Source organism: Rhinolophus sinicus, linkage group LG03, assembly GCF_036562045.2.
Source record: "Rhinolophus sinicus isolate RSC01 linkage group LG03, ASM3656204v1, whole genome shotgun sequence".
Taxonomy (NCBI): domain Eukaryota; kingdom Metazoa; phylum Chordata; class Mammalia; order Chiroptera; family Rhinolophidae; genus Rhinolophus; species Rhinolophus sinicus.
In genome coordinates this window covers 45,241,470-45,263,836 of record NC_133753.1, presented here as the reverse complement: position 1 = coordinate 45,263,836, position 22,367 = coordinate 45,241,470, and the positions used below count along the sequence as shown (strand labels likewise).

Below are 22,367 nucleotides of genomic sequence, written 5' to 3'. Positions count from 1 at the left end.
GATTCTAAATTAGATTTAATCCTTTGTAAACCAAGATTATATTAACCAAGGTGTATGGGGGAGGGGATGAAAATGAGGAAAGCAGCTTTAGTGAGAAACAAAAATCAAAATTTTATAACAAAAGTGCTGCATTTTGGTGGGGTAGGGGGTCCTAACTAAATTTAATCAACAAGAGAACATATAGTTATGCAGATATTGAGAGCTTCCCATTCCCAAGTCTCTATTATGCAAAATTATTATTTTTTCTTTTTATACCTCAAAATTTAATAATGGATGTGGGATAAGCTTGCTTACCACCTAAAAATTAGGGATCTGTAAAGTTTGGATTTTTGAAAATACCACAGTCCTTAGAAAGCTACGTCACAGATGATGGATTGCTTCTCTCTTTCAATCTCAAACATTCTGCCTCTTGAATACCTGTACTGTAAAGGGGGTTCTTCACCATTGGGTAGATGGGGGATCTCAGGTGGTGTTACAAAAACAGTATGTTCACTTTTGAAAGATTCATCCAGTTCTATAAGTCGCATTTCACCACTCTTGTCCATATCCACCTGAAGGAGTTTAAAAAACATACATTAAAAACAAAACATTGGTTAGCCAAGTGTTCATCTGTAAGGGAATTGTTAAATAAACCATTTACACAAGTGGACACTAAAAAGCTAGTAAAAAAAAGAAAAGAATGAACAAGTTCTTTATGTACCACTATAGAAAGATCTCCAAGATAATTAAGTGAAAGTAACAAGGTGCACAACATTGTACATAGTATACTCTCCATTGAATAAGAAAGAGGGAAAAATAAGACCATATATTCATTCTTTTTGCATGTATTCACATAAAGAAATACTAAAGAATACTAAGGAAAGTAATTACCCATATGGGGAAGGGGAGATGAATGGAATGGACAGGATGGGATAGGACCCAGATTTCCCAATGTATATCTTTTCATATTATTTTGCATTTTGAATGAAGAGAATGTATTCAAGAAATAATGTTTTAAAGATGCACACATTCCCAATATAGAAGCACATTTGAGTTAAATTCTAGTCACATCAATACTGAAAGCAGTTCAGTAGTATTATTTCCCCCAGATAATCTACTGCAAGGTAATATTCATAAAAAAAATAAAACTTCACAGAGTCTAAAATGCCCAAAAGGAGCTCATAAATTAAAAAGCACAACATTAATATTAATCTAAAATACCCACATGTCATACATATAACAAAATATATAACCCACAGAACTTTATTAGGTTAGATAGAATAATATCATATACCAGTTAGGAATAAATGGGAGAGCAATAATTATTAACAAGTTATATCTTTAAGACAAGGACCTAAGGCAGAGTATAGCAAAAAAGGACAGGGATAACTTTTCATTTTTTTCTTACTCTTAAAAAGAGCTGATATACTTGGAGTCTTATACAAATTGTGGGTTTTAACTTCACAGCATTACATGCCATAATCTCCAGGGTTAAAGAATGTTTTTAATGCTATATCCATACAGTAAAATAGTTATTAAGGCAAGCTTCAGAATTATAATTAATGGCAAGAGAGAATGTTCACAAAATAATGACAAATAAAAAAATGAGGCATTAAATCATATGTATAGTATGATTTTAAGATTTTTAAAGAGTATATATGCTATACAAATATATTGGTGTGTGCTCTCACACACACAATTATCAAAATGCTATCACTGAGTACTAGTATTACTGGCAATTAATTTTCTTCTTTATATTGTTATTTATTTTCCAATTAAAATATAATGAATATGTATTACTTTCATTTGCTCCTTAAAAATTGAAAAAGTAGTAAATGCTCAGAATAAAAATTTAAACGAATATATTGCTTTTAGAATAAGCACTTATTTCACTTCTGTTGAAGGATATTTAAAAATTAATCAAATAAAATAAGGTACTTTTCTGTTTTAGCCTGTCAAAAAGACTTTTATATGGTAAAACTAGCAATAATACAATAAATACCATAAGCTAAATAATAACATACCCTGCTGGTACTCAAAATTGGTACAGTCTTCTTTAGAAAGATGTGTTTAAACACATCTACCTTATTCTTATTCTAAAAAAATAACCTAACATAAAAAAAGCTATCAGTATGAAAGATGTTTTTTGCAGGATGTTCCAATAGCAATAAATTGGAAGTCATCCACATGTCAAAAAAATCGGTAAATGAATAAAGCATGATAAATGGATAAAATACACAAACATTAAAAATGAAAACAATAAAGATTATGCAGACTTCTGGTTGAATAAGACAAATTAAACACAATAATTTATCTTCAACCCTTTCTGAAATCTTACCAAAATGAGAGTAAGGGGATTAAACAAACAAACAAACAAAAAAACAACAGACAAATTGAACTGGGGAGGGGACAACAGCAGAGATGGAGTTCAAAATATTGTAGAAGCTGCAAAGTAGACTGATGCGACCTATAAAAGCTGAAAGTCATATATCTGGCTCCAAGGAGGGGTGCAGAGGAGAACAGCCAAAAGCAAGCCATTTTGCTCTGTAGAGTCCCAGAAAGGTAAGGAAAAGTGCTAGATGTCTTTAAATATTGGCGTGCAGGTGGGAGGAGAGCTAATTAAAAGCCTGCATTTTAGGACTCCCAGATTCCTGGCCCAACCCAGTACTGTTAGGCCACTACCTTTTCCCAGCGTGGCAGAAGATGAGGTTGGGTCTTACTGAGTGAACCCGAGGGATTTTAGACTTGAGGATTCCAAGCAGAGGTGGGGGAGATGAGGAAGTTAATAAAAGCAGGTGAAGTGAGTAAAAGCCTACATGCTGCAATAAAGGGAAAACCTCAGTTACCTTCCCCACTCAGCTCTGAGAATACTGGCAGTCAGGCTTATGCTCCCCAGGCTAAAGACTGGAGATACCTCCTGGGGAAACTAAGTAGCCTAAAAGAAAAGAATTACAGGCAATGATCAGACACGGACTCTAATGCAATAGTTGAATTCCTTTATGATCATTAATCTCATACCTAAGGAAGCCCCAAACCTCATGTTCCCAGAAAGAGTGCCAATGAGTTCTTTGTGCTTCACCTTTGAAAATGAATACCAATCAAAGATCACACAAGAAAAACCAATAACTCGAAATAGAATAAAAATAAACAAATATTAAAAGGTACTCAGAAGAAGCAGAGACAACGCAGGGGGGAAACCTTCAAAATAACTGAAATGACTAAGCCGATATTCATGAAACGAGAAGATGCTTAAAAAAAAAAAAGAGCATTCAGAGAATGAAAGGAGCTTACGAAAATTACAAATATGATAACAGAAATAAGAAGTATACTACAAAGATTGGGAGATAAAATTGAACAAATCTCCTAAAAAGTGAGACAGAAAATGGGATGAAAAAAGATAAGAAAATTAAGAGGATCAGACCAGGAGGGCCAACATCCAAATAATACATATTTCAGAAAAAGAGAACAGAGGAAATGGAGGAAAGAAAATTAAAGAAAGAAAAAAAATGCAAGAAAATTCCCCAGAATTTGAAGGAAATGAGTCCACAGATTAAAGGTATTCCATTCACTGAAGAAAAGAAGGCCTATATACCAGGCATATCCTTAAAAAATTTTAGAACATCAGGTATCTTAAACACTTCCAGAGAGAAAAAGAGATGAGGCACAAAAGAGCAGAAATCAAGATGGTATTAGACTAGATGTTATTCTTAACAATAACATTTGAAGCTAGAAGACAATGTAATAATGACTTCAAAATTTTATACCCAACCAAATTAGCAATCAAGTATTATAAGAGGATCAAGAAATATGCAAATGAACAGGGCATCAAAAAGTATATCTCCCATGTACTTTTTCTCACTAAGGTACAGGAAGATGTGCTCCACCATAACAAGGAAATACACCAAGAAAGAGAAGTTATTGAAGCCAGAAAGCAGGTGATCTAACTCTAGAGAGAGGACAATTAATTCCCAAGATGATGATGAAGGAAAATCCCAAGATGACAGACTAGAAAGCAATCAGTTCAGACTGGAACATAAAGATGGAATGGCCCAGCAAGAATTTTTTAAAAAATCAAATGGATAAATTACTTGATATGTTGGAAATATTGAGAGATTTTAGATTCTTCACTCTTGTAGAAGAGTTTGGAGATGAATTAATAGTAGACACAAAGCAAGAATACAGTAATTAACTTCAGAGAAAACAAAATCCATACATGAAAGTAAATTTAATCACAACATATATATAGGGCCTAGCAATGATTCTATACAAAGTAATAATAATATTAACATTGAACAACCATTCAACCAAAAGTAGTGCTATAACTACACTGGGAGAATGGTGGTGGTAGGTATGACATTAACAGATAATTTATAAAATAATAAGCAGCAATAAAAACACATTATTTAGAAATCTTAAGGTAAATGACAAGAAATAGATGAAAGAGAAAGTGGCTGTCTCTGAGGAGTAGAAACTAGGGATGGGAAGGAATGGGACCTAGCCTTGTAAAATTATTTGGCTTTCTAAACTATGTTATGTTTCACTGTGATAAAAATGAACAAGTATTTTTAAGAGATTTGGCAGCAATATTAAAAATGCTTATAAGATCTGGTTATGAAAAAAGTTAGGAAACTATATTACAATTATGTAAAACACATTGAAAGTAAATGTAAAACAGGTATTAGGGCACAGGGCTTATGAAAGTTTTTCTCCCTTTTATTTTCCATATTTCCTGTTACTTTAGTCATTTAATAAAGTGTTAAAAATTAATCTTTCAATAAAAACAGAGAACACCTAAGCCATTATTAGCAAAACCTAAAAATATTTTTTAAAAGAAAACATTAAGAACATGTCAGTGATAACTCATAGTGAAAACACATCCATGACAAATCACAGGTATCCCTAGTAGGATATGATATTCATGGGCAACCCAAGAACAAATGAGAAGCTCTACATGCAAACATTTCTATGCAGATGAAATGGGGTTAATCTAATTATAAGGGCAGCAATGATAATGAAATAGAAGAGATGGGCCAGAATAAAAAGGTTAAAACAAATACCCAAGGTCATTGGAAAGGAAGCTGGTAACTACTCCTGTCTCCATGATGGAACATTATAAGACAATTGCTTGCCTGTGAGCACCAGGTGTTTTTAAATATTTATTTATTTATTTAATAACTTCTCCCTTTCCAGACCTGTGCCTACTTTCCACTCTCCAGCCACTTTGTTTGTACAGAAAAAAACATATGGACAAGGACAACTGCTCTAACACGCAGTATTGTAAAGTCTATTAAAATATTAAAATTTTGCACAGTGGATTCAAAATGTTGGTATAAGACACTTCCCTTAACTTCCATACCAATAAAATCTCATTTCAACATAAAAACAGCCATGCAATAATTCCTACATTTATCAGTTGGACATTTCTGTCTTGTGAATGTAGTGACATCTGTCTCGATTAGGAGAAAAAGAAATCCAACACCCACAACAGTACAAAATCCAAATAATTTTCATATTCTCTTCATATTGTCTCACATTAATATTCTCAGAAAACACAAAGGGATGCTTGGGAAACCAAAAAAAACCTTACCAGACTATTTGTTACACAAAGCTGCACTTAGTTAAGTTCCATCCTACTGGAACAGATTGTAAGGATTTAAAATACAATCATATGAAGAACAAGAACACATGGTTCTTAAATTAGTCATACATGAAACTCAAATAATTCTCATACATTGTTTTTCTTATTTTTATTCAGCATTAACCACTCCAGCTTTTAAAAATCAGTCAAATGTTTTCTGTTTGAATATGCTAAGATCAAAAGAGGAATATGTCTAATTTCTGTTCAATCTTAGTCATGGATTGGCTTAGGCAGTTAATGTTTATCTAATACTATTTATTTTCATAGCTAAACTGCCAGAAGTAAGAGGATCTGTTCACTTAAAAATTAAGTGCAAAGTAGTCAACTAAGGAATAGCCCCCCATTGATGATTATTTTGAAAATATTTCTGATATTCAGAAAACATTTGCAGATTAAAAGCAGGCACTGACTTGCTGTGCTGAGTGTACTTAAATTGTGGTATTAAAATATGAAAGGTAGTAACAGCACTGTATAATTTTTACTATTTCAGAGAGTTCTGCTTAATAATAGCAAGAATATAATTGACATCTACTCTAGCTATATTTGAAAGTTTAAGATATATTTTGGATCTTGTGACATTTTATTTTCTTTAATCAAAGAGTTCCTTGAATTATAACAAAGCAAATACAAGTAACCATATTTCAGTTAATTTTTGGTTTTGACTTTCTTGGTAGTCATTAAATTCTTTAAGTATAACATTAATCCATTTTATATAAGTGATCTTTTGTTGGATCTAGACTTTAAATGGGTAAATAATAGCACTGTAGGAAAATAGTCTTCCTAGAAACAATGGTTATACACTTAATGGAATTGTTTCTTTTTTGAGACGTCTCAGAATTTTTATTCTTTAAGCAAGTATTCCAATGTCCTTCACTGACTCTTACCAAGTAAAGAGCAGGTGACCTACTTTCAGAAAACCCTAGACAAAATAATGTAGTAATTATCAGTAATAAAATATCCTTAGAACATGACGTCCTAGATACTTAGCAAAATTACAAGTCTTGTATGTCTTACAATATTAATGAGTAGTTTTTAAACCATGTGATACTACAATATGAATTCTTAGCTGAAACAAAAAGTTGTGAACAAAATACATAAAATGAGTGAAATCTGAAAGAGAACAATACAAAATTTCTCTCTTTTGCATTGTTAATTGGATTCCTACAACTAATTCAGTGTTCTCATGTGAATTAATAAATCTACTGGCTAAAGCATGCTATTAGCAAAATCCTGGTCACTAATTTGGCCCCTTAATATTCAGTTAGTTTGGCACAGGGGACAACTGTTAAACAAATGTATACCAGTGCTCAAAAGGGAAGCTCAGCAAGTACATATATCTGACCAGTGGAAGCACCATATAGGAACAACATCTGAAGTGCAAAATGCTTGTCAGAAACACCATTTTTATATACAAAACCCAACATAATTATTCCTATAAAAAAGGATTTAGAGAAATCAGTTTTTAAAGCACATCTTTCTATTTGTTGTATACCTTTCCATTTATTTATTTTTTTCTATTAATATTTAACTTTATAGGCACCAAATAAAGCAAACTTAAAAATTTGATTAAAATCTTGAAAGCCAAGTTCTTGATATAACACTATAAGGAAGACAAAATTTTCCAGGAGATATGGCATTACTTCTCAAAATAAACAGGATTTCAAAGCTCTATATAGGCAGGGGTCAACTTACAAAAAGGTATGGTTCTAAAAGTCCGTTTGTAAATAGGTTATTCAAAATATAGAAAATAAACTTCCCCCCAAAACAATATTTCTTCTGGGGTGGTGGAAATGTTCTGTATTTTGGAGACATGGTTACCTGGAAATCATTAGTTGCCAAAACTTATCAAATAGTACACTTCAGAAGTACATTTATTATTGGTATATATCTCAGTGAATTTTTTTAATGTCCTAAAAAGTGGTTAGAGTATCATTCCACCAAAAAGAAGTTTAATACATATTTCCAGCACACTGTAGCCCTGCACCATTTGAACTACAGCGATCATTATTTACATCAGTGTTCCCATGAGAAAATGAACTGGGAGTTCTAAGCAGATAATGGCACATATCCATCTTTTCTCTGTTCCAAAGCATTTCACGGACTTCAAGCACCTTAGCTAGTTAATTCTCTATCAGCACCAGAAAGAGTATTTCTCTATATCAACCATCCCTCGAGTTTTCTAAATTGAAGGAAAGGGTAGGTGGGTCTACACAAGGCTCTGAACTTGTTCCTGCTATTCACATGTATAAGTCATTCAAGAGTTGAACACTGTCATGAGATGATAAAACCAAATGAACCACTAACCTATAAACTTGAATAAAAACAACCAAAATATAAAATTAGTCATAATGTTTTCTACTTTTTAGTTAACATAACACTACTGTGAATACTGGGAAACATGCAGTTATAATGATTTCTCCCCACAATATTTTTAAAAACATAGATAAGAAAACAACTTAGAAAGACTAAATGACTTGACTAAAGTCACGAGTAGAAGAGCTGTGGTTCAAGTTCTCCTGATTTGTAATGCAGGGTTTTCCCCACTACACCTCACATAGTGAGAATCATTTCTCATTTTTATAAGATAACATTTGGTGCTTATTTAGTAATTAGTAAATGACATTTTCATGTCAAACTCAGAACTGAGTCAATTTCTGAATATTGAGGGATGAACTGTATTTTGGCTGTTGTGCCCCCACCCCCCAAAAAAGTCACTGATTTTCTTTCACAGTCACATACATTTGAAAGTGATAGACTTCTTTAAATAAACTTACAAGACTAAATTGTTGAGAAAATATACGACAAAGCTTTGCTTTCTTTTTTCTACTATCATGGGCATAAAATCATGAATACTATATATATATTTACAAATTTATAGAAAAGTTTCAAGTACAGTAACTTTTCAAGTACAAATAATTTTTTTCTTTTTAAACTTTCAAGAGTAAGTTGCTGGCCTAATGACCCATCACTTCCAAATACAGTGTATACTTCCTATAAACAAGGACATTTTGCTATATAACTACAATACATGAATTTGGAAATTAACAGGTTATACTACTACTGCCTAATCGTCAAACTACATTTGAGTTTTATTGATTATTTTAATAATGTTATACCAAAAGCATCCAGTTTTGAACTATGTGTTGTAATTGGTTGTCAAATCTCCTTTCCTTTTGAACAATAGCTCAATTTTTCCTTTATGTTCTTAATCCTGACATAATATGGATTACAGAGCAGGTATTTTGTAGAATGTCCCCTAAATTGTCTGATATTTCCTTGATACAATACAGGTCCTGCATCTTTGGCAGGAATACAGAGAATTGACGCTGCATTCTCACTGCAGCCTATTAGAGCCATATGCTATTGATGTGTCCCATTATTGATGACGTTCACTTTGATCACTGGATTTAAAGTGCTGTCTGCCAGGCTTTTGGTTCCACTATAAAGTTACTCTTTCCTCGTTCGTAATTAATATGTATTTTGTGTGGAGGTACTTTGAAACTATGTAAAATCCTGTTTCTCATCAGTCTCTCGATTGGTACCTGTGTAAACTCATAGTTCCCTATTTTATTCAATAAATTATAATCTGTGACTAACTTTTGATGTTCAGGTTGTCCCTGATGTAGCCAGTGGGAGTCCTTTCAAACGGGCTTGTGTTTCTGCGTGTGTGTGCGTTGTTCTTATAAAAATATGTCTCTATCATTCTTAGATCAATTTCTCATTTTCTAGCAGAAGCTACTACTTCAAAGCTTATTTTGTACTTTCCTTGTTCTAGACTTGGGACCAATCATTTCTCCAAGGAGTCCTGACTCCTTTTAGTAAGGTATTTAGAAGTCAAAATGTGTATATTAGATACACTCGTGGCTATTGGGGTATGGCTGCTCCAAGGTCCTCTCAGTGTACAGATCTAGGGACTATATGTGTGTATAAACATAGACACACCTACTTTCATCTATACTTATTTCCATATTTATCTATACATACTGAAAACCAATGATATCACACCAAACCTTCAAATCTGTTCAATACTACAGGATACTGGTTTTCTCCTTTTCTCTATTTGTAAATCCTGTGGGGACAGAGTCTCTGAGAGCAGTTTCCAGGCTCTCAGCCTCACATGGAAAGGTGCTGACTTGGGTAGTAGATGGCTGTCAGCTGTGCCTAATTGACCATCAGCTGTAACCAGTTAGCCAATTAGCCACTGACACAACTGCCCCGGCTGCACTGGTTGGTCGGCAGGCAGAGAAGTGGACAGCAGGTTGCAGGTCTTGTGGATCCAGCCTCCAGTGAGACTGCAGTGCCTCCAGTGAGGCTATAGTGGTATGACTCCCCTACCTATGGCTCCGGGGGTGCTCCTTTTTGGCCTAGCCATATCCTGCATTCTTATGTGGGGAGAGGGAGCCGAGACCCCGCAGGCCACCTCATAAGACAAATGGCGCAGCGAGCAGGGTCCCCCGCATGACAATCCCTACTCTGACAGTAAAAGACTTTATCTTTAATATATGTATTTATTTGATTCCCCCATATGTAACATTCTCCCATCTCTACCACCACATTTCCCCCATGCATATGACTTCTTCATCCTAATGTAGCTTTGATAACTCCCTTCCCCCACCAAGCTGGCATCTCCCTCATCCAGATCAAACTCTGACACGCCATTTGCTATTCCTACCCAGTGGGGACACTCTCCCCACCTTGCTCAGAACCTGACAGTCCATGCCGTCCTCATTGCAGCATGGATGCTCTTCTCATCCTGTTTAGGTTCCGACTCCCTGCAGCAGTCTAGTCTACCCCCAGCATGGACACTCTCTTTATCCTGCTCGTCCTTTGATTCTCTATGTTAGGCCACCACTTTCACGGATGCTCTCCTCACCTGCCTTGGGCTCTGACACCCCATGCTAGGTTGTTCCTCCTTCCTCACTCCATGCAGGTTTTGATAGCTCTCTCCGAGCCACTGTTCTCCAACCTCCTCTCTCCAGCATGGAAACCCACCTTGCTCTATTTATCCTACCTAACGATATTAGGACGGAAGGAAAAGCGAAGGTTTCACACATAAATTTAAAATATAATTCATTAATTTATGCTATAAACTCACTCCCAAATTGTAGAACTATTCAAGCGAAATATTCATTATGCTTTATGCCTATGTCTCATCATGTGACAATGCACCTTAGACAAAAAGAGGTGGAAATTAAGAATGCTCAAGTTAGAGGTTCACAGGCTTGAACAAAACTCCCATCGTCTGTAAGTGGGCAGGCAGGGTTACAGATCTGACTGCTAAAATAAAACTCATGATTTACGTAGTAAAATCCTGCAAGGTATTCCTAAGAGGTTGTTGTGTTCTATTATATCTAGTAGGCCACCAAAATGTTCATAATAAATGGTCAATGATGGAATAAAATTAATTTAGATTTTGTTAAAAGCCAGTAAACGTTATGAAACTATAATTCCTAATATTTATAACAGTCACACAAAATAAGTGAAGGCACTGTAGACATACTATTACTTACTTTATCTACACAATCATCAAAAAACGCCAGGCTTGCATCTTTATCACTGACAAAAGAACATTCCTCAATGAAGCGAATAAACATTTGTGTTTTGGTCATCATGTTATAGAATTTTTGATGTGACCGGTCCCGGCTTCTTAAGAAAGCTGTTCAACATAAATTTATAATGTCAGAATATAGAATACCATTTATAGACATAGAATTTTTGAGCTAGAAGGAACTTGATCAACCATGTCATCTATACCCCCCACTTCACCATTTTGCAGAAAAAGAAACTAAGACCCCTGAGAGGGAAGGGGTCTAACAAAGATAACAACAGGAAACTTGAATCCAGGATTTTAAATTCTCATCCAGAATTGTCTCTGCTGTCCCCTCACTACCTTGAAGATTACACATAAACTATTAAACGTGAAAGCATTTAAAAATTGCTATATCCCCCTTAGGTGTTGCATGTTATGTGTACGTGGTGCATGCTCTCTCTCTCCTCGTAGCTTTTTCAAAGCAGCAGTGACAACCTCTCTAGTATTCATTTATGTTTGTGTTTTACTTACTGAAACAGTGAAAGTTTATTTCCTGATTTCACACTTCACCTTGCTCACTATGCTCAGTTACACAACACTTAGATCTTCTTTTGGGCCCATGAACTCAAAGCCTCAGGGATTTTGCATAAACTGTTCTCTCGGCCTAAAACACTCTTGTACTTTGCTTTTGCCTGGCTAATTTCTACTCCTCCCTTTAATCATGGCTCAGATGTGAGTACCTCAGAAGGCCTCTGTGATCTAAAGTTGTGAACTGAAGTGTTCATTCATATTATTTCAAATCGCTTATCTTCTTGACCATGAGCTCCATGGGAAAAGTGACCATGTCTATCTTTTATTTTTTTCTGTGGTCTCTTTGCCTACCATTTGGAGGCACTCAATATATGTTCATTAAATGAATTTCTCTTGTAAATGTTAAATACTACAAAAGAAAGTAAATACACATAATGACACAAAATGCACTCCAGGGCTTCCCATCCTTTTTTTACATTGTGGCACACACAGAAAAAAATTTTTTACAGAGCATACTGAAGTAAAACCAATGAGGCTCAAGCCTGAGGTGACCACCTATGGGCTCCTCTGTCTGCCCAGCATTGCCTGGCTGCCCCGAAAGCTAAAAGCACTAATATCAACACACCTGTGACACAACAAGTGCAGTTGTATGTGTAGGAAGCTCGTTAATTTTCAAATAGTTTCTTCTGCATATTTGGCCAATGGGATTATATTTAATGTGCCTGAGAAATAACTAGTCCTATGGAAACAGATTACCAACAGAGTTGATATTCACTTACTCTCAAAATAGGTACATTTTTGATAATTAGGAACTGTTAACCCGGAAAGCAATTAAATCATCACAAGGTTAAGCTCAATAACATGACAGCTATAAAACTATGCAATCACTCACCTTGTAGGGCAAAAAGAGAACTTGCATCTGTGGCTGTCTCAGACGGGGCTTGTGTTATTGGTCTTAAGTATGACCTATAACCTTTTAAAATAGAGGCCATGAAACACAAAAACGCCTCTTGGATTTCTAAATCTATCATGTGCAACCTCTTTCCAGAATTAAAATCATAGTCATTCATTGCTAAGTCCATTAGTCCATCGTCTCTTGGTCTCTGCTGCACTGTGAAGAAATACAGGGTTAGTTGTTTTCTTCAAACTGTCAAAACTAATGCAATGATATCAAAATAAATTTGTTGCATATGTATGTCAAGTTATTATGCTGTACACCTTAAACTTATACAGTTCTGTATGTCAACCATATCAATAAAATTGAAAGAAAAAATTTGTGTTTTCAAAAGGGCTCAAGCTACTTCAACCATTTGTTTATATATTAATAACTTCATAATATGTAAGTCCCAGAAAAGCTTGCCACATCATGTTTTAGGTTCTGCTGAGTACATTTCATCCAAATTAAACATAAAATAATCCCGGTTTATCCAACTACCACCAGAAAAAAATGTCATGTTCTGAAATAACTACATATGGATTAATAAACGAAAGTCATAACACCCATATCAACTGGACACAGGGTTAAATGTAATAGTCCTTCCTCCCCCCTCCCTTTTTTTTTTTTTTAATATAAGTGCCTACAGGAGGAACACTCAGGGATTACAATACGAAAAACAACTCTTCCTTTCCATGCACAATTCAATGCCAAAGCCATTAGGTAGTAAAAGAATAACTTTACAGTAGAGAACAAGCCTGGTAGACACCACCTTAATCGAGTGATCAAAGTGAACAACATCAATAATGGGACAAATGGACATACTGCTCCATCGGGTAAGATGCTACGAAAGGAACTCAACGTCACTTCTGCAACATTCCTGTCAAAGATGCAGGATCTGTACATATCATGAGGACACTAAGACAAACCCACATCATGGACCACATCATCGACAAGAGTAAATATCATCTTCAAAAGTGTCAAGAAAATGAAGGAGAAATTGAGAAACTGTTTAAGAGAAAAGGAGACCAAAGAGACTTGAAACTAAATACAACATGTGATTTGGAAATGGATTATTTTGTTACAAAGATTATTATGATAACTGGCAACATTCAAATCTGGTCTAAGAGTAAGGACAATAGTAATGCTGAATGTCAGTTTCCTGATTTTCATGGTTACAGTGTAGTGATGAAGGAGAATGTACTTGTTGGTAGTAAATACATTCCATTTGGAGGTGACGGGGCATCTATTCTCAAAGGGCCAAGGGAAAAAGTTTGTGCTTGCTTCAAAATTTAAAAACTTTTTAAAATATGAGGAACAATACATCATCTTAGTGAGTTTTTTGGGAATTCTTATTGTCTAAAAAAGTAGAAGTATTCGAAAGAACGTGGGCATTGGAACAGAAGGCCTAGACATTGGTGTCATCTTGTTAACTGCATGATCTCTGAGAAGGTACTATACCTCTGTCAACCTGATTATCCTATAGTTGCAAACATAAAAGAATGTACATGAAAGTGCTCTGAAGCTGTAAAGCATAATACGATCCTTACCTATACAGTATTGTTTAAAAGTCTGTAGTTTTAAGCTTTAAGATTCTGCCCTTCAGTAGAGTTAGATGGACTATTTCACTGATTTTAATAATATTTAAATATTGTTACAAAAACTGCTAGACTTCTCAGCTATTCAAAAGAAGTGCACGCATTTTTAGAAAGTAGCTTTCTAAAAATAGGTAGCTTAAACAAAATTCCATACATAATTTATCTGTTCCATAAGGTAAAATTTTATTCTATTTGATGTCATTTTTGTCATATCCCAATATTTATGAGTCACTTCCGAATTATCTACTTGCTGTGATATTTACTTTGTAAATACGGTCTTCCATGTTTATTTCCAAGTATACTATATGCACCTTGAACCTTCAAGGATGTAGGCCAACTCCTATGTTTATATTTTACCCATTACATAAATGAGAACCTCAAATATTGCTACACCATTACTGACCATTTTTCATACAGTAAGTATTAAATTATGGATCCTGAATGGACTATTGTTATAAATACCAAAAGTATTAGATAAATGAAGATTTAATTCTTATTAGAAATTCTGGATCACTACCAAGATATTCTTATATAAGCTTTTTACTGAACTATTCCATATCCTAATTTATTAATTTCCTAATGCTTTCAGCAAGCTTCTATTTTCAAATTATTTGAGATAAGCACAGCATTATGAAGATCCAATGAAGGTGAAAAGCATATAACCTAGCTCTCACCCCATTGAAAAACCAAGCATTTCCTAATGTAATTTAAACCATCTGTAGTACATTTTCAAAACTAACTTTCTATTCTATGTATGAAGAAAGTACACAAATGAAAATGCTTATTTTTTCCATGGCATTTCTGTAATAGTAAAATTAAAGAAAACAAACCAACCTTTTAAAAAAATTTTATTATTCTAAAATGGTTCTATGAAAATGTGACAGATATAAAAACTAAATTTTATAAACCCTCATTCAGCTTTTAACAAATTTTTCATTAATGCTCATTTGCCTTTAAGATTGTAAAAACACTTTCCTTTAGATAACCACTATGCTTTCACAAGGAAGGCAAAATAATTGGAGTTCTTTTCTCAGATTAAATTACTTCCTTTAATTAAGTTAGACACTTACATTTTGCCAATTGCTGATGCAAATTATTCAGTGTGTTCATCAGATTTTTACATGGTTTCTTTGGGAGTATCTTCCAGGCTACATTTTTCTTGTCACCAGTTCTGAAATGGCAAAAATAATATATTTGTCAGATAGACTCTTTTGGGGTAGGGTGGGAGTGGGAAGTATATATTTGTTATATATAAAAAAGGAAAAAGAGAAAACACATTAAACAAAAAAATAAAACACAATATTCTAGTTAACAAGAGGAAAATACTACGCTGGTAAACTGGGATGCTGAATATTTAAAATTAATTCATATGAGGGTGGAAACTTGCATTAATTAGATGTAGCTCAAAAAATTGTAATTATGTTGGTACTGAGTAAATTTCACTTGCATTGGAATCATGCTAGAACTACAAAACTTAATGTGGTGGTCATTACTCTTAAACCCCATTTAAGAGTTGTTAGACACCTAACTACTATAGGATTTTTTTTCTTATAGGCTCCAAGATAAAAACACTGTAGAAAACTTTCAATGAATTTATGATCCATAAAACTTACCTTTGGTATAATTTTTAGTTTCTTAGTCTCCTAAAAGTACAAGTAAAATGTATTTTTTTCAGAAAAGAAATAATCTATAATATCAAATTAGTTGAATAAAGTGTAGCATTCTAAAATACTTTTTAACTGTAAAAGAGGAGTGGTATCTTTGTTTCTATGACAAGCTTCTATTTTCAAATTATTTGAGATAAGCACAGCATTAAGATTCAATGAAGGTGAAAAGCATATAACCTAGCTCTCACCCCACTGAAAAACCAAGGATTTCATAATGTAATTTAAACCATCTGTATTAGATTTTCAAAACTAACTTTCTATTTTATGTATGAAGAAAGTACACAAGTGAAAATTCTTATTTTTTCCATGGCATTTCTGTAATAGTAAAATTAAAGAAAACAAACCATCTCCTTTATTACAACTACAATCTCCTTTATTACAACTATTACAACACAATTGCTCTTTATATATGGGGTAGGAGAAGGAAAGATCATGGTGATAAAACACCATAAAGTTTTTGGATTTAACTATAGCTTTGCTGGTTCCATTCTTGATTTATTAAATCTTTTTTTTCCATTTCAAAAGCAACAGATACTCATTTTAGAAAACTTGAAAAATGTAGAGAAAAAAAGAAAAGTAAATCACTCATGCTCTAACTGCCAAAGACAACAACATAGCACAGGTGGGTAGTGGAACTTGCTGAATTTTTATTGTTTTTTAATGTTCCCTAAACTTCCACAGAACAAAAAGGGTAAATGTCACTTTGAAAACTAAACAAAGAAAAAGGAGTGGATGGGAAAGCTTAAGCTGACAAAGAACTGTCTTGGACTCTATCCTATCTTTCCACAAATGAGAATAAAAATACAGATAGGGCAGGGTCAAATTGCAGATGTCCTGCTAGGGAGGTTTTATTTCATTTATAATGGGAGCATGGAATCCTACATTACTGTGAGAACACAACATAGAAACACTGTTTACATGATTTTCTTGATAAAACTTTGCAACACAGCTCTCCCACTGTGCCTTACCATTCATTGTGTGCATGCCTGCCTTGCCAGACTAGATTATGAGCAACTTAAAAAGAGTACTTGGTTTGCCTTTTCATTCCCAGTGCCTAGCAAAAAGGACACTCAAGATAATGTCTGTAGCATAAATGAATGACAAATACGTTGGTATCATTTCATTACATCTAATTTTTATTTATTCAAGTAATTACCTTCTCGTGCCCTTGATATGTTCTCTCTAAAACTTGGCTGAGTAGGATAGTTTTATTTAGCACCTGAGTTTGGATCTATGATGCCTTCTGCATTTTCAATCATAGAAACTTCATTTATAAGATTACTATTACATTAAAAAGTTAGCCAACAATTAGTGGTAGATGTATTAGTTTTGGAGTCAGACGATGATGGTTTCAAAATCCAGTTCTGGATGTAAAAGCTATGCGCCTTTTGAAAATCTAAGCTTTGGTTTCCTTATTCGTCAGAAGGGTTAATTAAAACTACCTCACAAAATACAGAGAATAATATGAGATAATTTAGGCTATACATACAACTTTATGTCTAGCACATATCAGATAATAATTTCTCTTTAGAAATTTCTTGATACTCATAATATACTCTGTATGACATGTATCTGACAGTCAGAGAGGGAAAAGGAAACCTAAAAATCCATACTCAGGATTTGTTTTTCTTTCAAATTTCAGGTTGAGGCTCCAGAAATTCTGGATGAAGGAAAGTAGAAAGCTGTTAGTTCACTAGTTTAGTCCTCCCATAGGTTTGTAAGGACAAAAATATCAAGAAGGAAGACTACTGATGATGCAAACGACTCATGTTTCTTTGATTCTTTAACTCAGTGGATCAAAACAAAGATAAAGTAGTAAGAAAAAATTCTTTTAACAAATTGAGGGAAAGTATAAAAAGAGGGAAAAAGTAATTTGTTACCATAATAAACACACTATATACTCATTTACCACCTTTAATTTCAATTTTTAAAAACAATATGTCATGTAACATTTGACAACTGTTATAGAAAAGAGGTACTACTTTAACATTTAAAGAATTAAGTATTCCTGGTGAAGAGTGAAATGTTCCTTGTAAAGAAACTTGGACTCTATTGATCCCATTATAAAATGGCTTTTATGCACAAAATACATCACATATTTTCTTGGTTAGGCTTTCTCTGAACAAAAGCTTTTGGACAGCATACATGCTTTACACAGAAAAAAATTTTTTGCTGAACTTTTTTGATGATTTAGGTACTTGAGGTTTTGACATATGACAAGACTAGAATTAATATCAGATTTCAGAATTAAATCAAATCCTTTAATATAAGACATGCTGATTAAAGATGAAGAAAAACCTATTTCACACATACATATTTAAGTTGCAAAAAGCATACTACATTTTGGGCTTTACTGAAAGACTAACTTGTAGTTATTTTAAGTACGTCCTGAGTCAATGTGGTCACTGCATCAATTTCCTCCTCCCTGAAGAGCTTAAGTATGATTAAACTGAAAATAAGGTATGATTAAACAGAATTATTAAAAAAGCTATGAAATACATAGCTCCAGTAGCTACAACTTAAATATTATTCCAATAAAAAGATGGAAACATAAAATCCTTACATTCCTAAAGTATAAAAGTGATAAAATTATGTACAAATTAAGTTATTTAAAAAATTTAAAAATTACATCAATTTTGCCCTGAAGTATTAGTATTCTAATAGTATTACGTAAGACTAGAAATAGGATTGAAATATTAATCAAGGAATAATATTTCAATCCAATTTGTGGTTCTACCCATATTCATCTGACTAAAGGGAAATAAACCTTTTCTATTTCTAACCTCAATTTCCCTTCTGCTAAATTTCTAAGTAAGTATAAGATTATAATGTTTCTTAAATATTTAAAGACCTGAGGATGAAAGGTCTATTTTCTTTCCAATAAAACCTTCTCTAATTAGACCCTAAATCTATCCCATCAAAGTATATAGTAAGAGCTGGTTCAAAGGCGGTAGCTCCGACTACAAAAACAATACAGCTCAAAAGAACTTCTAATGAGTATTCATAAAATACACAATTACATACATACATTATGAAGTTGTACATTATTGGGTGTAGAATCACTAAAATGTACTTACTGAGAAATGGTGTTAGTATCTAGGTCAACACAACTAACATCTGGTGGAGGGTCATAGAGATCAAAGTATCTTGAATCAATTCCTACGATGAATGGACATGGCGCACTCAAGACATCTGCTAAAGCCAGTGGGCAGAGCGGAACATATGGGCACGGCCAGTGGAAAGGGAAAATCATCTTGGATAAACAAAAGAGAGGAGAATATTTAGCTCTCTGACACTGAAGAATAATTTATCAGTATACACTGAAAATTGTCTTTTAAATATTCACACCTAAAGTTTAATGCTTGATAATGAATTAAATAATTCTAACTAATGTTAATAGTCAAAAAATTAAAATTGTTTTCACAACATAAAATCCATTACTCTATGAATTTTAGTTAAGCATTAAAATAGCTTTAAATTATATGAATAAATTATGTTTAAAACAAAGTTGATGGCCAGTAAGAAACTATTGATACTCACAGACACCAATGCTTCTGTCACACTGGTAAGCACAGAAGGCCGTAAGGAATGGATGAGAATCTTATGTTCTGTTACTGCAAACACTAGTAGTGTCACAGCATTTTCAGGGCCTAAATTCTGAAGTAGTGTTGAAAACTTGCCACCACTGTCAATCCAAACAAAAATATATAATTAGAAAAATAAATATCCAAACACCTCACTATCCAAAATAATGAAGAGAAAGTTCATGATTAGGGGAGGATTTGTATTATATATTCAACTTTAAATGTAATTGCTGCTCTTATGTAGGAAAAACACTGTATCAAAAACATACTATGAAAGCAAGGAAGTTTTATGGGGTTTCAAAATCATTCAATCCTTCTACATTGGATTCAATATGGAAAATGAAAAGTCATCCACTTTATTTTATATAAAAAGACCTGCTATGTACATAATGTCTAAATAAAGAATTCAGTTTATAAGAGGGATGTTTTGGTTGAAAGCAAATCCATTAATGGAAGTGTTTTTTAACATGGCTCATCTTCCACTGTAATTATCAGAAAAACTAAATGACTTACAGGCCCACCTTCCATAAGGTAAAAACACATGTTAAAATTTAGATGTAGAAATAGATAATCTTTACTATTGTAATGATAATAGTAAATGAAATCTAGAGCTACCAAGTGATGACATACACACACAGAACCAATTCATAATCAAAACTTAGATCTTCTGTATAGTAACAAAATACTGAATTGACAAAGTAATTCAGTAAGCCAACCAGTATTTTGTCTATATAATGCTAAATAATTGGCTTCACTGAATTAACTATTTTTAATTGGTTTTACAAATTTTTGGGGTGACATTGATTAATAAAATTATATAGATTTCAAGTGTACAAAATTAACTTTTTTAAAATAAAGCAAAACTAATGACAAGTCTCTTGAACAAATGAAAACATGTCCACAAAAAACTTGTGCATATTCATAGCACCATTATTTTAGTAGCCAAATAGTCAAAACAACCCAAATACCCACCAACTGATGACTGGATAAATAAAATGTGGTTTTCCATACACATTATTTGTTGGAAATAAAAAGAAATGAAGTACTGCTGATACTTGCTACAACATGGATAAACCTCAAAAACATTATGCTAAGCGAAAGAAGCTAAACACAAAAGGCCACATTATTATGATTCCATGTATATGAAATGTTCAGAGCAGGCAAATTTGTAAACAGAATGAAGATTAGTTGTTGCCTAGGATTGGGAGGTGTGTGTATATGTGTTTGTATGTGTAGGGATGGGAGGAATGAAGGAGGGTAAACTACAAAGTTTCTTTTTAGAGCCATGAAAATGGTCTAAAATTGATTATAGTGACAGTTGCAGAACTGAATATAACCAGTGCATTGTACAATTTAATTGGATGAATTGTATGGTAGGTGAATTATATAGCAATAATGCTGTTACGAAAAAAAGGGCCTAGGGTAATTTAGAATCTTTTTTACATAGTCTCACTTAGTATTTCTAGTTTACCTTTGCTTCAAACAAATGTTAAGAAAACACTGGTCACTTTGGGCTGAGATTTAGTGATGAAATAATCTGCAATTCTTACAAAATTAATGCCAAAGATGGCAGCTGGTCTCCCTTAGGTACGTGCTACAAAATAACTTAATTATGTTGAAACTACTTCTCTGCTAGAGAAATTGTACAGATAATTAAATTTCAAGAAATTATACTCTAGACACATTTTCTAAACGTGTTTTGTAATTTCTCTGAACTTTTAATGTGATAAAATATATTGTTCTACCCCACGGTTTAATATTTGTAAGTATCTTCTTATTTTGAGGTTAAATTTAAAATTAACTGTATCTGAGTGTTCTTCAGAGGATATTTAAAGCTAAAAATAACTGTTTTCACAATCTATATACATATATACCTATTTATGTAATATAGTTAAGTACTTGATGATAACAAATGGATACACAAAATAGCAAACACTTTGTAAAAGTTTTTCTTTTTTGGGAACTATAACATAAATATTAAGTCAAAGGAATTTAAAGTTAAATGAGAAGTATTTTTGTCAACATTTGAAATTTTTATCTAGGAGAGAAACATAATATCTGAATGTTACTTTAGCTCACACTAGATTTAGAGAAACAAAGAGAAGTGAAGTTTTACTTGCCTTAGTGGAAGAGGTGAAGAAACAGGCTGACTGAGAATCAGATTATCATGTGGTGATAACTGGAAGATTTAAAATAAAGTATTTGAAATACAAAGATAAATTTTAAAACATCACTTTCTGATAAAAACATACAGACTCATGATGTGCATGAAGTTTCAGTATATCTGTTCGCCAGTGTAGGAGCTGTTTAGTCACTTACTAAGGTCCTGAAAAATATGTCCCAATCACCGACCACATCTGGCTAACTGTTCTTATTCTAAATCCTGTATCTTTTCTTCTGTTTCGCAATGTTTCCCTGACGCCATTATAACAAATTTGTATTGAAAGACTAAATTATTCATTTAGTGCCATAAAACCAGATTAGCAAATCTATGGCTTCCAGGGCAAATCCATAGGTCACCCGTTTTTATAAATAAAGTTTTATTGGAACACAGCCATGCTCATTCATTTACATATTATCTATAGCTGCTTTTGTGCAATAACAGCAGGGCTGAGGAGTTTTGATAGATAGTATTGCCTGTGAAGATTAAAGTATTTACTGTTTGGTCCTCAACAGAAAAAATTTGCCAACTCTGCTATAAAACAAATCCTTATATGTATTCAAACTGAGTATGTTATATATATTCTGGCATTAAACACTAATAAGTAAGACAGAGATGATATGTGGATATGCAGACTGATTATAAAGCTTATCAAAATGATATTTTCTAGACATTTTATCTGTATCCATACAGTAATACAATTATTTAATCCACATTTTCAAATTTATGCTGATTTCTACAAATT

At 33.2% G+C, this 22,367-nt stretch overlaps 1 protein-coding gene across 14 annotated transcripts in view; it reads right to left on the bottom strand.

The window, feature by feature from the left end:
- Positions 1-22,367, bottom strand: part of DENND4A (DENN domain containing 4A) — a 95,417-nt gene that overhangs the window by 32,517 nt on the left and 40,533 nt on the right. For 12 of the 14 annotated variants that reach the window (XM_019725584.2, XM_019725587.2, XM_074327533.1 and 9 more), the window contains 7 exons: positions 21,582-21,640; positions 19,418-19,562; positions 18,955-19,130; positions 15,281-15,381; positions 12,571-12,789; positions 11,128-11,273; positions 418-551 (listed from right to left, as the gene is read on the bottom strand). In XM_019725584.2, the coding sequence (XP_019581143.2) occupies positions 418-551; positions 11,128-11,273; positions 12,571-12,789; positions 15,281-15,381; positions 18,955-19,130; positions 19,418-19,562; positions 21,582-21,640 (980 nt within the window). Of the gene's footprint in view, positions 1-294; positions 552-2,825; positions 2,845-11,127; positions 11,274-12,570; positions 12,790-15,280; positions 15,382-18,954; positions 19,131-19,417; positions 19,563-21,581; positions 21,641-22,367 lie in introns of those variants that run through there. The other 2 variants (XR_012494703.1, XM_074327535.1) reach the window with 2 other exon arrangements.